This window comes from Oncorhynchus masou, chromosome 1, assembly GCF_036934945.1.
Source record: "Oncorhynchus masou masou isolate Uvic2021 chromosome 1, UVic_Omas_1.1, whole genome shotgun sequence".
NCBI lineage: Eukaryota > Metazoa > Chordata > Actinopteri > Salmoniformes > Salmonidae > Oncorhynchus > Oncorhynchus masou.
This window is the reverse complement of record NC_088212.1, coordinates 19,805,772-19,821,116: the sequence shown is the minus strand read 5'-3', so window position 1 is coordinate 19,821,116 and position 15,345 is coordinate 19,805,772. Positions and strand designations below refer to the sequence as shown.

The 15,345-nt window shown below is 45.5% G+C and overlaps 1 protein-coding gene across 5 annotated transcripts in view; it reads left to right on the top strand.

Annotated features, from left to right (window-relative positions):
* The first annotated feature begins 525 nt into the window (after positions 1-525).
* The window catches only part of LOC135528136 (intermembrane lipid transfer protein VPS13A-like), a 67,668-nt gene continuing 52,848 nt past the window's right edge, over positions 526-15,345 (top strand). For all 5 annotated transcript variants that reach the window (XM_064957354.1, XM_064957115.1, XM_064957275.1 and 2 more), the window contains exons 1-23: positions 526-774; positions 3,461-3,504; positions 3,610-3,652; positions 3,812-3,907; positions 4,021-4,122; positions 4,363-4,472; positions 4,601-4,660; positions 4,974-5,033; positions 5,150-5,230; positions 5,346-5,403; positions 5,622-5,749; positions 6,065-6,171; positions 6,405-6,576; positions 7,089-7,151; positions 7,421-7,553; positions 10,134-10,228; positions 10,350-10,492; positions 10,960-11,161; positions 11,356-11,470; positions 11,781-11,917; positions 12,924-13,056; positions 13,214-13,331; positions 13,998-14,142. In XM_064957354.1, the coding sequence (XP_064813426.1) occupies positions 675-774; positions 3,461-3,504; positions 3,610-3,652; positions 3,812-3,907; positions 4,021-4,122; positions 4,363-4,472; positions 4,601-4,660; positions 4,974-5,033; positions 5,150-5,230; positions 5,346-5,403; positions 5,622-5,749; positions 6,065-6,171; positions 6,405-6,576; positions 7,089-7,151; positions 7,421-7,553; positions 10,134-10,228; positions 10,350-10,492; positions 10,960-11,161; positions 11,356-11,470; positions 11,781-11,917; positions 12,924-13,056; positions 13,214-13,331; positions 13,998-14,142 (2,445 nt within the window). In that variant the 5' untranslated portion in view covers positions 526-674. The remainder of the gene's footprint in view (positions 775-3,460; positions 3,505-3,609; positions 3,653-3,811; positions 3,908-4,020; positions 4,123-4,362; positions 4,473-4,600; positions 4,661-4,973; positions 5,034-5,149; positions 5,231-5,345; positions 5,404-5,621; positions 5,750-6,064; positions 6,172-6,404; positions 6,577-7,088; positions 7,152-7,420; positions 7,554-10,133; positions 10,229-10,349; positions 10,493-10,959; positions 11,162-11,355; positions 11,471-11,780; positions 11,918-12,923; positions 13,057-13,213; positions 13,332-13,997; positions 14,143-15,345) is intronic.

Sequence of the window (15,345 nt, the reverse complement as noted above, 5' to 3'; positions counted from 1 at the left end):
TACATTTAGGCCTAATTAAACATGAATTTGACGATGTTTAAACTATTCGTCATAGTGCCAGTGAATTGAAATTAATCATACTCATTGGTAGCTTAATATATACTTTAAAATACTTTAGGTGAATTTACAAGGCACTGCGAGATACAGATTACCAAAATATAGTTTATGCGCCTATTCCGACAGTCTGTCTGCCTGACCCCATCCTCTCTATCCCTCGCCTGCTCTTCCATTTTAATATACACCATTGCTATAGCCAACGCTATATATTTTGATTGCCGATGCACGGTTCAGACTTTCTGCCTGGTGGTCGACATGACTATGCCTGGCTGTGCCTCTGCCGTCTCTCCCTCTCTTTCTTCGCTGTGTATTGCACCCCCGTAGCTGTGAAATATGCGAGAGTTTGTTCTCGAAGTAGGCGACGTCAAATAGTTTCCTCCGTTGCAAAAATACTGAACTTTAGGAGTCCATTCATAGTGGAATCGAAGCTTGACAACTAGAAATGGGAGTCGACTGGCAAGGAATCGATTATTTTGGAATCGACTCCCCACCGCTACTCTACTGACGCAACCAAATGCTTGAGAAACAGGACTAGGTGGGACAGGTAGCTAGCTAGTCAAGAGAAACTTAAAGTAAACAGCTTAACATGGTGACCGAGAGGTGAACGACACAGCAACATGGTCTTCGAAAGCGTGGTGGTAGATGTCCTAAACAGGTTTCTGGGGGACTACGTTGTGAACCTTGACACCTCACAACTCAAGCTCGGGATTTGGGGAGGTAACGTTACTTTGACGATTAAGTGTTATGGTTTGCAAGACAACGGGCACACTATTTTCACGGCATTTAAATACTAAGTGATTTTGGATAGCCCTGGTCCATTTCCTAACGTGCTACGGAAAAAGTCATTTCGGTAACGTTACTAGTATCGAAGTGCCGTGAAAAGAGTGTTTCCCATAGTAATACATGGCTGGTTGCTGAGGGAAAGTACTGCTACTATGCTTGCTTGTTAAGGTTTTGTTGGCAACTGGCTAGCTATTATGGGGTTTTATTTGCTAACTAGGTAGCTACGTTTGCTAGCCCACGTCAGTCAACTAGCCCAGGTAGCCATCTTCACAGGTTTGCTCGCAAGCCCTACCCCCAAAAAGCCAACGTTTTTTTTGTTGGCTGGAGTCCAAGTGTGTTCACGCCCGTTTCTTATTATTTGTCTTCTTCTATGGTATAACGGCGTTCGCAACAATTAGAAGTGCATTCCGCCACTTACTGTGCGGGTGGATAATAAGGATCCCAAAAAGGAAAACATTCGAGTAAAAATAAATAGACAAACTATAAAAAAAAATTTTTTTTTTTTCTACCTGCTTTTCTGTAAAAACCTCATTCTAACCAGGTCCCAATACAGGCTCAGAAGCCTCCTGTAAGGGCTGGACATTTCCTAGGACCATAGTCCTTGTACTGCTTCTGCCGTGAAATCTTGGAGCCCCCAAAACTTCTCGGCTGCAGATATGATATTCAGCTTCTTGGACTTCTTAGACAATTGTGCTGTACAATTAATCACGGTGGCTATAAATGCCACAAAATCCACCTTCACAATGAGTGTATCCAGATTACTTGATTGACTTCAAACACAAGCAACTGGTTTCAATGCATCCACCACCATATTTTCAACACTGTTGCCTCTTGCCCCTTCAACTCTCTTCACAGGCCTCCACATAGGAGAATCGTTACGCAGCCCTGATCTTTGACACCTCGACCTCATTCACCCTAACAGGGCACTCAAGGCAGTATGATCCCCACCACAGTTGCAACATTTTCCATTCACAGATTATTCAATATCATACTTCTCCTGTCTGCAAACATTTGACACGTTGCCAATTTTGCATATTTTTTATATTGATTTTTATCAGCTCTTCAACCAAAACCTAATATTATCTGAGTGAACAAGTAACACAACAATTACATACTTATTTAATTTATTTCATAAACAAAGTTATGCAACACCCAATGATGCTCTGTAAAAAAATGTATTGCCCACTTACACTCAATAACCGGTGCCACCTTTAGCTGCAATGACTCCAACCAAACACTTCCTGTAGTTGTTGGTCAGTCTCTATTGTCGCTGTGGAGGAATTTTGGCCCACTCTTCCACGCAGGACTGCTTTAACTCAGTGACATTTGTGGGTTTTCATGCATGAACTGCGCATTTCAAGTCCTGCCACAACATATCAAATGGGATTAGATCTGGACTTTGACTAGGCCATTCCAAAATGTCAAATTTGTTGCTTTTAAGCCATTTTTATGTAGACTTGATTGTGTGTTTTGGATCATTGTCTTGCTGCATGACCCAGCTGTGCTTCAATGGATGGCCTGACAATCTCCTGTAGAATTCTCTGATACAGAGCAGAATTCATGGTTCCTTCTTTTAAGGCAAGTGGTCCAGGTCCTACGGCAGCAAAGCATCCCCAAACCATCACCATGCTTTAGCATTGGTATGAGGTTCTTACTGTGGAAGGCAGCTTTTGGTTTTCGCCAGGCATGTCATCCAAAAAGTTATACTTTTGAGTCATCTGTCCATAGAACATTCTTCCAAGAGTCTTGATAATCATCCAGGTGCTTCCAGATGTTTTTGGCAAACTTGAGTCAACTTTTTGTACATCACATCATGGGTCCCATTATGCCTGGCGAAAACCAAACAAAGCATTCCACAGTAAAAGCCTCATACCAACGGTCAAGCATATCAGAGAATTCTACAGGAGATTGTCAGATCATCCGTCTGTGAGCTGAAGCTGAAGTGCAGCTGGGTCATGCAGCAAGACAATGATCCAAAACACACAATCAAGTCTACATGAAAATGGCTAAAAAGCAAAACATTTGAAATTTTGGAATGGCCTAGTCAATTTTGGAATGGTCTAATCCCAATTGAGGCAGGACTTGAAATGAGCAGTTCCCACAAATGTTGCATTTCTGCATGAGTGGGCCAAAATTCCTCCACTGCGATGTGAGAGACTGATCAACAACTACAGGAAGCATTTGGTTGCAGTCATTGCACCTAAAAGTTGCACAACCAGAAATATATGATACTTGGAGTTGTAAGTCCAAAGCCTGACACCTTGCCAACAGACAGAGCACATGATAACACAAGGTGCCGCTTGCCAATATTTGTATTGTGAAGTTATTTGTCAGCTTAGGCTCAGCCCTATATGTTTCCAACCTCATGGTACTATGTATCTATTAGCGCTGTATATTCAACTGGTTTCAATGCATCCACCACCATATTTTCAACACTGTTGCCTCTTGCCCCTTCAACTCTTTTCACAGGCCTCCACATAGGAGAATCGTTACGCAGCCCTGATCTTTGACACCTCGACCTCATTCACCCTAACAGGGCACTCAAGGCAGTATGATCCCCACCACAGTTGCATCAGTGCTTCTTGAGTCTTTTTAAACCAATATGCTTTTTTCCCCCTAGGTGATGCTGTGCTCAGAAATCTTGAAATAAAGGAAAATGCCTTGGTAGGTTTTACATGAATGGCTAGGCCTACTGCTAAACGTATCAGTTGTTAATTATGTAGGTACATTGACATTATATTGTGCTGAATATTTTTGTTCTTGTTTCAGAGTCAACTTGACATTCCTTTTAAAGTAAGAGCCGGACATATAGGTAAGATTTGTACGATGACTCTCAACCCAACACCTACCGTAACCCTATGACATTTACAATAGTGCCTCCCTCCTACTCCCTCTTTCTCACTCTTCAACCTCTTTCTATTTGTTCTCTCCCTCTGCTGTGTGTGTGTGTTTGTGTGTGTGGTTCTGTCAGGACGTTTGGAGCTGAAGATTCCATGGAAGAATCTGTACACTCAGTCTGTGGAAGCTACACTGGATGGAGTTTACCTGCTCATCGTGCCCACAGCCAGTGAGAACCTGACCGTATCACCGATATGCATTAACCCTAGCTGTAGTGTGTGTGTGTGTGTGCATGTCTCTTTGCTTTTGTTAATGGGTAGCCTATGTCTTTGCATGTTTCAGGTATAAAGTATGATGCAGAGAAGGAGGAGAAACAGCTTCAGGAGGCTCGTCAGAGGGAGCTGCAGAGGATCGAAGAGACCAAACAGAAAGCAGCTGAACAAGGTCAGAGTTCATGTGTCTGTCTGTTTTTGGCAGTTAGTTACAATATTATACATTTTGAGTCTTTGTAAGTTATGTATAGCTTCAAAATGTTTAAAACCGTCATGTGCATCTCAGACTGCCAGTCAGTGTTTACATTTCCCCAGATGCACCCCTTGGCGGGGCTGCCTTTGGGTTAAAACACAGACTCAGGACTGTGACTTTAATGCATGTGTTCTTATATCATGTTCATTGGTGTCACAGAAAACCCCGCACTTGAGAAACAAGACACCTTTGTGGAGAAACTGGTGACACAGGTGATCAAGAACCTTCAGGTGAAGATCTCCAACATCCACATCCGCTATGAGGATGACGTGAGTATTCTGCCTAGTGTACTACAGTTGTACTACACTAGTTCTACAGTACTAGAACTATGTATATTACTACTGTGTTGCATTACTGTAAGTTTCTTTCTCCTCTCATCTCTTTCTCTCTTTCTCAGGTCACCAATCCCAAATGCCCATTATCATTTGGAATGTCTCTACAGAACCTCAGCCTTCAGGTAATGTGTGTGTCGCCTTCTCATGAAATCTGTCATTCATTGTGGATGATGTACAATCTAAATTGCAGCGGTTCGATTTAGTTAACGTCTGGATGTGAGATATGTGATGTTGCCGTGGTTAAAGGGATAGTTCACCCAAATGACAAAATGTGATATTGGTTTCCTTACCCTGTAAGCAGTCTATGGACAAGGTATGACAGCGATCCATGCTTTGGTTTTGTTATGGTTGTGGTCAGAGTTATGGTCTATTTGTGGTCTGATGCTGAAACAGTATCACGTAACCTCTCAACCCCAAAACTGTGTTACCCCACAGACCGCAGATGAGAACTGGAAACCTTGTCTTCTGAATGAGAAAGCCAAGCTGTTTTTCAAGGTAGAGTATTCTTTACAGCAATAGTTATTCTGTAGATGAGTTTTACATACATTATGACACTATTATACTGTCAACAGCATTCTAAGCTGTTTTCTGTTGTGCTTTTTCCTCCTCAGCTTGTCCAGTTGGACAATCTCTTTGCCTACTGGAACGTGAACTCAATGCTGTACTCCAATCACATGCCAGACGAGGCCCTGGTGAGTGACCGTGGCATCATTCAGCACCGTTGCTGAGCGGTGAGTCTCTTAAGTGAGAGTGATGTCTATCTATGATGTCTAATTAAGTGTCTCTTCCTGTCTGTCGTTTCCACAGCGATGCCTCCAGAACAGCATGGATATCTATAGTTCCACCCCCATGAAACACGATTTCAGTGAGTGTTGCCTAGTCGATACAGGGGTGTGACATCATTCATAGTCTGGATCAGTCTTGGTATTCATGTTGCCATCCACCTGATACAGGGAATCAAATCAGTCATTTGAGTGTATTGTAATTGAATACTTTTTCTCATTATTTAAACCCACTGTTGAATTGTTGTTTAATTCGGTATCATATCCTTATTAACCTAATTTTCCTGTTCAATGCTGGCAGTTTTTCGTCCGATAACGGCCAATGCGAAGCTGAGCATGAACCCCCGGTCAGACGTAAACTTCTCTTCACCCAAGGTAGACTTGGTAGTCAACCTGAGAGAGGTGGCCGTGGAGCTGAACAGGCCACAGGTGAGACGGGAGAGAGGCCATGAAAGAGAGGGCGAGAAAGAGCTACAATTTTCTTCGAGCAAAAGAGCACATTTGCCCCCCAAAATACTGTAAAACTCATTAGAATCTGCATTGTGACTTCAACTATGTGCATAATAAGGAGGGTGGCTATTATTTAACCACAGTGAAGGACACTGATACATGCAATTTCCACAATTTTGCTATCCTGTCTATTTGAAATGTTACAGTATTTTTACCAATATAAAATCGGGTTTATTATTTCCCTCTCTGTCTTCTTCGTTAACCCCTGAACTCTGATCCTTTCTCTCTCTGCAGTATATCAGCATTCTGGAGCTCCTGGGCTCGGTGGATATGATGTCACGCAACCTGCCGTACAGGAAATACCGGCCGCAATTCCATGTGCACACCAACGCCTACATATGGTCAACACTCACTCTTTTGTTTCTTATACAAAAAAATACTTAAACCATTTTCTCTTGATGTATTGATGACAATTGTGGTTATTGTTAATGTTTAGGCAGTGAATGATAATTGTGTCATGTTGCATGCCACCCAGTATAAGATTAGTAGACACATTTTTCCAATCAATTGAGTTACAGTGATGTACACAGACTAGGCTCATTGTGACTGTCACTCTGCTTGTGTTTTCATCTAGGTGGCAGTATGTGATTATGGGCATCATGGAGGTGGACGTGAAGCCACGGCTGCACATGTGGTCGTGGCAGCGCATCCACCGCCACCGGCAGACAGTCAAGTGTTACAGAGCGCTCTACAAGTCCAAGATCACCAACAAGAAGCCCACTGAGAAGCTGCTCAGGGAAGTGGAGGTGTGTGGAGATCAGGGTCATGTTCATTAGGCACCAAATGGAGGAAAACTGACATAGGAAGGGACTACCTGGACACATTAAAATGTTCCATTGCAAAAGGTTTTGAAACATTTTCCGTTGCGTTCCCTAAAGAGCGGAACCCAGACCTGCATTCAAATAGTATTTGTTTTGTTTCAAAAACTTGAGCAGTGCTTGATTGAGCTTGCCTGGCTGCAATTTGACCAATGGAATACTCCCCAAAGTTCAAGCCTTGCCCATCTGGCACTTCGGGCTGACTCAATCAGGCACTCAAAGTATTTAAAAGAAAACAAAATGCTCTTTGAACCCAGGTGTGGTGGAGATTGAGAAAGGCCTACTCCTCCCTCGCTTTCAGAGTTGCAAGCCCAGTCCTTTTCTCTACTCTGCTGCATTGATTGATGGACGTTAAGTAATTGATGAAGTAATAATTGATCGATTCCCATAACGGTCTGGGAACTGTTTTAATGGATTCATCTTTCCCTCCATGTGCCCAGGAGACTGAGCGGACTCTGGATATTTTTAACATCACGCTGGCCAGGCAGCAAGCTGAGATGGAGGTACGGATTGAGCTATCTGTTGAATTATTCCTAGTTAACTACCTCTTCTCTGCATCTACTGTAATGTGTTTGGCCTGTCTGTCCGTCAACTAACTCATTTGTTCAAAATGTCAGTAAAGCATGACTGAAATAACCCTACTTAGTCACACTGCCATAGCGCAACCACCAGTGCAACACGTGGTCACAGTCTAACTAACAGTGGTTCCAGCTAGTGGTTGTGGCTGAGGCGTTATGTGTAGACTGTGACTAGCAATGGTTGGTTGTTCCAGGCGAGCAAGGCGGGTCTGCGTATCTTTCGTCCGGGGGTGAAGGTGGAGGAGGAATCTCAGGGCTGGTTGGGCTGGATGTGGTCCGGCTGGTCAGGAGATGACGGCGCCAAGTCCAAGGAGGTCAAGACCGGAGGTGAGACTGCCCACATACCCAATCACCATGCTCCATTTTGTACATACATTCTTATTAATTGAGACATTTCACATTTGATACAGGGTCTCACTTTGACTAATAAATAAACGCAGAATGTCTGTTAGTGCCAGCATCCTGCCACAGCTGCAATCTTTTTGGCTTGCAAGCTTGAAGTAGGCAGTGGCTAGCTAAATGGCATTGTAGGCCTACCAAGTACAAACCTAGCTACAAAAATTGACAATGGCGAGACAAGGCACTTGAAAAGACCCCATACTGATATTGAGGTGGAGAATTCCTGTCAATCCACTGTGCATGTTGTTCCTCGGCCTGTCCTTTAGCCTTCATTTCTCAAATGATTGCCTGGTTCACCAACTACTTCTCTGATAGAGTTCAGTGTGTCAAATCGGAGGGCCTGTTGTCCGGGCCTCTGGCAGTCTCTATGGGGGTGCCACAGTGTTCAATTCCTGGAACGACTCTCTTCTTTGTATACATCAATGATGTCGCTCTTGCTGCTGGTGAGTCTCTGATCCACCTCTACGCAGACGACACCATTCTGTATACTTCTGGCCCTTCTTTGGACACCGTGTTAACAACCCTCCAGGCGAGCTTCAATGCCATACAAACTCTCCTTCCGTGGCCTCCAATTGCTCTTAAATACAAATAAAACTAAATGCATGCTCTTCAACCGATCGCTGCCTGCACCTGCCCGCCTTTCCAACATCACTACTCTGGACGGTTCTGACTTAGAATATGTGGACAACTACAAATACCTAGGTGTCTGGTTAGACTGTAAACTCTCCTTCCAGACTCACATCAAACATCTCTAATCGAAAGTTAAATCTAGAATTGGCTTCATATTTCGCAACAAAGCATCCTTCACTCATGCTGCCAAACATACCCTCGTAAAACTGACTATCCTACCGATCTTTGACTTTGGCGATGTCATTTACAAAATAGCCTCCAATACCCTACTCAATAAATTGGATGCAGTCTATCACAGTGCCATCCGTTTTGTCACCAAATCCACCACTGTGACCTCTACGCTCTCGTTGGCTGGCCAAACCCACTGGCTCCAGGCCATCTACAAGACCTTGCTAGGTAAAGTCCCCCCTTATCTCAGCTCGCTGGTCACCATAGCAGCACCCACCTGTAGCACGCGCTCCAGCAGGTATATCTCTCTGGTCACCCCCAAAACCAATTCTTCCTTTGGCCGCCTCTCCTTCCAGTTCTCTGCTACCAATGACTGGAACGAATTAGAAAAATCTCTGAAACTGGAAACACTTATCTCCCTCACTAGCTTTAAGCTCCAGCTGTCAGAGCTGCTCACAGATTACTGCACCTGCACATAGCCCATCTATAATATAACCCAAACAACTAACTCTCCCCCTACTGTATTTAATTCATTTATTTAGCTCCTTTGCACCCCAATATTTCTATTTCTACTTTGCACATTCTTCCACTGCAAATCTACCATTCCAGTGTTTTACTTGCTATATTGTATTTACTTTGCCACCATGGTCTTTTTCTTTTTTTGCCTTTACTACCCTTATCTCACCTTATTTGCTCACATTGTATATAGACTTATTTTTCTACTGTATTATTGCTGTATGTTTGTTTTACTCCATGTGTAACTCTGTGTTGTTGTATGTGTCGAACTGCTTTAATTTATCTTGGCCAGGTTGCAATTGTAAATGAGAACGTGTTCTCAACTTGCCTACCTGGTTAAATGAAGGTAAAATAAAAACCGTCCATTGTCCAGGAGGTTGTCGCTCCTTTCCGCAGAATCCTCTGACACAGGTGAAGCACGGTTGGAGTTTAGAAGACCGCATCGGCACATGCGTTCTGAACCAACCAAACATTTATTTTATTGGGAGAAATTGGCAGCAAATCAAAGTTGTTACTTTGCAAAGAGATGCATGGGCACCGTGAGAGGAGAGTGTCCTTGGATTTAGACAGACATATAAGCAATAAATGAGATCAGACGAGTAGGCTACCAGGGCACCAATGCTTCGTCTTCTACAGGTCGCCTTGCCTCTTTTCTCATAAGGCCAACGTGCCAATCATTCAGCTGGTTTACTGTGTGTCATTCAGCTGGTTTCAAAATGACATCATCGGGGCGCATTGTGTGATTTTAACCAATTATGAGCAGGCATTGCCTATTAAGTGTCTACTAAGTGGTTGATGATGTCATTGGAAACACTTATCTTTTTTACTTCAAAACATAAAAATGTGTCATTTTCACATGTTGATGTCGGGGTGGTGGTGAAGATGATGAATATGAAGTAAAAAATGTTTGACATTTCCCTTTAACCCTGTCCTGTCCCACCCTATGAATTATCAAGTATTGAATCATGTTGATAACAAGGTGCTCATGATGATGATAATAATGGTTTTGGACCAGTCATGTCTATGATTTAATTGCACACTTGGAATTGCATTTAGCATTTTCTTCCCTTTTGTAAAGTTGATTTGAAATTATCTTGATGATAAGGCGCTCCTGATGAGGATGATGTTTTAATGTTTGTTTTTGTGAAGCTAGACACATTTTATGGACAATATAAAAATCTTTATTCTCCTCAGCTTTTGGTGAGCTTATGACTCCTGCCGAGAAGGCCAAACTCTACACCGCCATTGGCTACAGTGAGGTAGCTGTCAATCATAACCTGCCAAAGAACGTGAGTGGCTACTGTATATTTCCTACACATCGTAGTGCAGTACAGCAATCCCTGGAAATAGAAAGATAACCCAGGACACTATTCACAATCTCTTGTCCCTCTCTCATTTTGTTTTTTTCAGTTTGAGGACATTAAGATACATTTTCACATGAAGAGGATGTCTTTCTCAATGAAAGACAACAAGGATCAGAATGAAATCCTCAAGGTCACAGTTGAAGACCTGAAAACCATGCTGACCCAGAGGCCCGGAGCACAAGCCATTAAGTATGCCCAGTACACACTCTGGGGTGTGTTCGGTGAGGGGAAACGTTCAGAACGTTGCACACAGAAATGAAGAGCTGACATGATGTCAAAATTGACATGACAGAATATCATATCTGTTCTACAAAATCTATTTATAATCGGTAACTCTGTACACTTGTGAACAGACCCTGCGTTTAAATACTTTCCTCCTCCTTCCCTGTTGTAGTGCTTTATCAATGGGATATTGTTGCCAGGTTTTTGTTGTCGTGCCATTGTCCAAGAGCAAACTTGAGAACAGCTGACGACACTATTTTGCAATGCTCCGTTTGTCGGTATCTCTCTCTTTCTCCCCCATTGCTTTTCCCTCATCTATCTCCCCTTTTTCTCTCTCCCCCTTTCTCGCTCTCCAGACTTCTCTCTCTTCCACTGCTCCCTCCACTCTCTGCCCTTGGTTCTGATGCTGCTGGTGTTGTTGTTGTTGCCCTCAGGCTGTCGGCACAGCTTAGTCTGTTTGAGGTGAAAGGACTGGCAAATAATCGGCCGGCACCCACGCTGCTGTCGTCGAGGAAGGCTGCCACGGTAACAGGGACCCCCCTGCTTGACATCCTGTTTGAGACCAACCCTCTGGATGAGAGTGCTGACCAGCGGCTCCACGTCGAGTCCCAGCCTCTGGAGATCATCTATGACGCTGTTAGTGTGTGTGTGTGTGTGTGTGTGTGTGTGTGTGTGTGTGTGTGTGTGTGTGTGTGTGTGTGTGGGGGGGGGGGTACCTGTTTCATTACTATATCAGTTGTTCCTCGGTTCAATCTGGCGTGGAGTTGTTAGAACAAAATTAGTGTGCTTGCATGTGTAACAACATGGGTACCTGTGTCTCCCTCCGGCAGGTGACGGTGAACAGCATGTCTGCGTTCTTCTTGCCGCCTGATGACCTCCAGCTAGACGAGCTGACCAACGCCACTCTCATGAAGCTGGAACAGTTCCGAGACCGCACCTCCACAGGTCAGAGCCCCGCCTCTAGCTCTGACTGACAGGCCACACTGACTTTCCTGGGCTGAAACACAGCACTGATGGATTTGTTTACATATGCTGCAGGCCCAAATATGGAGATATATTCATTTATTTTCTATGGACATGGAGGTTGGTGAGGTAAACTTATGATTAATCAGCCAGGATATCTGCCTCATTGACCTCAATCTCCAATCCATACTTCTTATTTCCTATTGACAGACACCCCTCCCTCCCCTTTCATATCCTATATTATGTAAGAACGTGTTGAAGTATGCCGTCCATTATATATTGTTGTCTGCAGGGCTGATGTACGTGATTGAGACCCAGAAGGTTCTGGATCTGAACGTCAACCTCATGGCCTCCTACGTGATCGTGCCCCAAACCGGCTTCTACGACTCCACTCAGAACCTCATGCTATTGGACCTGGGTCACTTCAAGGTAGGTCATTTCAATTGACACAGCACACATGTTTGTGTAGAGACAGCGGTTCGATCTGACTTGAGTGAGTGAGAGACGATGTACGGAAAATTTGCGAACTGTGATTGATCCTGTCATGTTGCTAAATTTCCCTTGCCCAATAAGGCAACCACTGAGCAGACTCAACTTGCCTGACTATTTAGTTTACTAGCCCCGGCAGCCAAACCCTGCATAATAAACAGGACCTCATCCAGGTGTGCTATGATAGGGATTTTCAAACTGGGGTCCATACATTTTAGCTTTGTTTTGAAAAACTATTTTGGTATTTTTGTACGTGAAAAATGATTAGTTTATGAATATCAAATCAAATCAAATCAAATTTATTTATATAGCCCTTCGTACATCAGCTGATATCTCAAAGTGCTGTACAGAAACCCAGCCTAAAACCCCAAACAGCAAGCAATGCAGGTGTAGAAGCACGGTGGCTAGGAAAAACTCCCTAGAAAAGCCAAAACCTAGGAAGAAACCTAGAGAGGAACCAGGCTATGTGGGGTGGCCAGTCCTCTTCTGGCTGTGCCGGGTAGAGATTATAACAGAACATGGCCAAGATGTTCAAATGTTCATAAATGACCAGCATGGTCGAATAATAATAAGGAAGAACAGTTGAAACTGGAGCAGCAGCACGGCCAGGTGGACTGGGGACAGCAAGGAGTCATCATGTCAAGTAGTCCTGGGGCATGGTCCTAGGGCTCAGGTCAGTTGAAACTGGAGCAGCAGCACGGCCATATCGCTAGCTGCAACAGAATACCGTCATGGAAACCATTTGAATGTCTCTATGTCCAGTATGAAGGAAGTTAGAGGGAGTTTCACGAGCCAATGCTAACTGGCGTTAGCACAATAACTGGAAGTCTACAGGAACATTTGGCATACTAGCTGTTCATCCGACTCTGAGGTAGCAGATGAAAAGGGCTTTATTGCCTGGGAAGAAAAGTTTGAAAATCCCAGTTCTATGCCATTGTGTTATCAGGTGTCTAGTCTGAGCAGAAAGAGGCTACCCCAGCTCTCTGTAGGGAGCAGGACTATACAGGACATCATGTCCCAAGCCTACGACAGCTTCAACATCAAGCTCAGCAGCCTACAGTTCCTCTACAGCAAACCAGGTACACACACACGCATACAATTATCTGCCCAAAATGTATCATGTGACACAACTATGCAGGGAAGTAATTTTCTGTAGCTTATTGCGTTCTTGCGTTGCATACTTAGGTAGAATATAGTTAAATTAGGCTTAACAGTGGTTGTTGTGTTGTGTATTAGACGGGGACTGGAGGAAAGCCCGTAAGCTGAAGCAATCGGCCCTCCACATCCTGGAGCCTGTTGATGTCAAGGTGGTGTTCAGCAGAGCCATGGTGGTCACAGACTCACGCATGCCCAAGTAAGAGGGAGGGGAGAGGGGTGGGTTCTGGGGTAGAGAGAGGGGTGGGCGGGTTCTGGGGTGGAGAGAGAGGGGTGGGAGGGTGGGCGGGTTCTGGGGTGGAGAGAGAGGGGTGGGAGGGTGGGCGGGTTCTGGGGTGGAGAGAGAGGGGTGGGTTGGTTCTGGGGTGGAGAGAGGGGGTGGGTAGGTTCTGGGGTGGAGAGAGGGGGTGGGTAGGTTCTGGGATGGAGAGAGAGGGGTGGGTGGGTTCTGGGGTGGAGAGAGGGGGTGGGTAGGTTCTGGGATGGAGAGAGAGGGGTGGGTAGGTTCTGGGATGGAGAGAGGGGTGGGAGGGTGGGCGGGTTCTGGGGTGGAGAGAGGGGGTGGGTAGGTTCTGGGATGGAGAGAGAGGGGGTGGGTGGGTTCTGGGATGGAGAGAGGGGTGGGAGGGTGGGCGGGTACTGGGGTGGAGAGAGAGGGGTGGGAGGGTGGGCGGGTTCTGGGGTGGAGAGAGAGGGGTGGGTTGGTTCTGGGGTGGAGAGAGAGGGGTGGGTTGTTTCTGGGGTAGAGAGAGAGGGGTGGGTGCGATGCCTTTTTTGGACTACCACTATGTATAATCGTGTTTGTCAAAAAGCTGGTCAGATGAATGATATGAATAAAGTGTGTGTGTGTGCGCGTGTGTGTCAGGTTTAAGATCTTCGGGGAGATGCCTCTCTTGTCTCTGAGGATCTCTGATGATAAGGTGCGGGCCGTGCTGGAGCTGATTAACAGCATCCCGCTGCCGGAGAGCAGGCCAGCCCCGCGTAGCACCAACACACACTCTACACCTAAGGTACTAACTACTGGGACTTTCTCTGTCTGTCTGATGGTTGACTGTCGGTCTGTGGGTTGACTCTGTCGGTCTGTGGGTTGACTCTCTCTCTGTTGGTCTGTGGGTTGACTCACTCTCTCTGCCTGTCTGTGGGTTGACTCTCTCTTTCTCTCTGCCTGTCTGTGGGCTGACTCTCTCTTTCTCTCTGCCTGTCTGTGGGTTGACTCTCTCTCTCTCTCTCTCTCTCTCTCTCTCTCTCTCTCTCTCTCTGCCTGTCTGTAGGTTGACTCTCTTTCACTCTCTCTCTCTCTCTGCCTGTCTGTGGGTTGACTCTCTCTCTCTCTCTCTCTCTCTCTCTCTCTCTCTGCCTGTCTGTAGGTTGACTCTCTCTCTCTCTCTGCCTGTCTGTGGGTTGACTCTCTCTCTCTCTCTCTCCTGTCTGTGGGTTTGACTCTCTCTTTCTCTCTGCCTGTCTGTGGGCTGACTCTCTCTTTCTCTCTGCCTGTCTGTGGGTTGACTCTCTCTCTCTCTCTCTCTCTGTGCCTGTCTGTAGGTTGACTCTCTTTCACTCTCTCTCTCTCTCTCTCTGCCTGTCTGTGGGTTCTCTCTCTCTCTTTCTCTCTCTCTCTCTCTGCCTGTCTGTAGGTTGACTCTCTCTCTCTCTCTCTCTCTCTCTCTGCCTGTCTGTGGGTTGACTCTCTCTCTCTCTCTCTCTCTGCCTGTCTGTGGGTTGACTCTCTCGCTCTCGCTCTCTCTCTCTCTGCCTGTCTGTGGGTTGACTCTCTCGCTCTCTCTCTCTCTCTCTGCCTGTCTGTGGGTTGACTCTCTCTCTCTCTCTGCCTGTCTGTGGGTTGACTCTCTCGTTGACTCTCTCTCTCTCTCTCTCTCTGCCTGTCTGTGGGTTGACACTCTCTTTCTCTCTGCCTGTCTGTAGGTTGACTCTCTCTCTCTCTCTCTCTGCCTGTCTGTGGGTTGACTCTCTCTCTCCCTCTGCCTGTCTGTGGGTTGACTCTCTCTTTCTCTCTCTGCCTGTCTGTGGGTTGACTCTCTCTCTCTGCCTGTCTGTGGGTTGACTCTCTCTCTCTCTCTCTCTCTCTCTCTCTCTCTCTCTCTCTCTCTCTCTCTTCCTGTCTGTGGGTTGACTCTCTCTCTCTCTCTCTCTGCCTCTGTGGGTTGACTCTCCCTCTCTGCCTGTCTGTGGGTTGACTGTAATGTTGGTTGTCG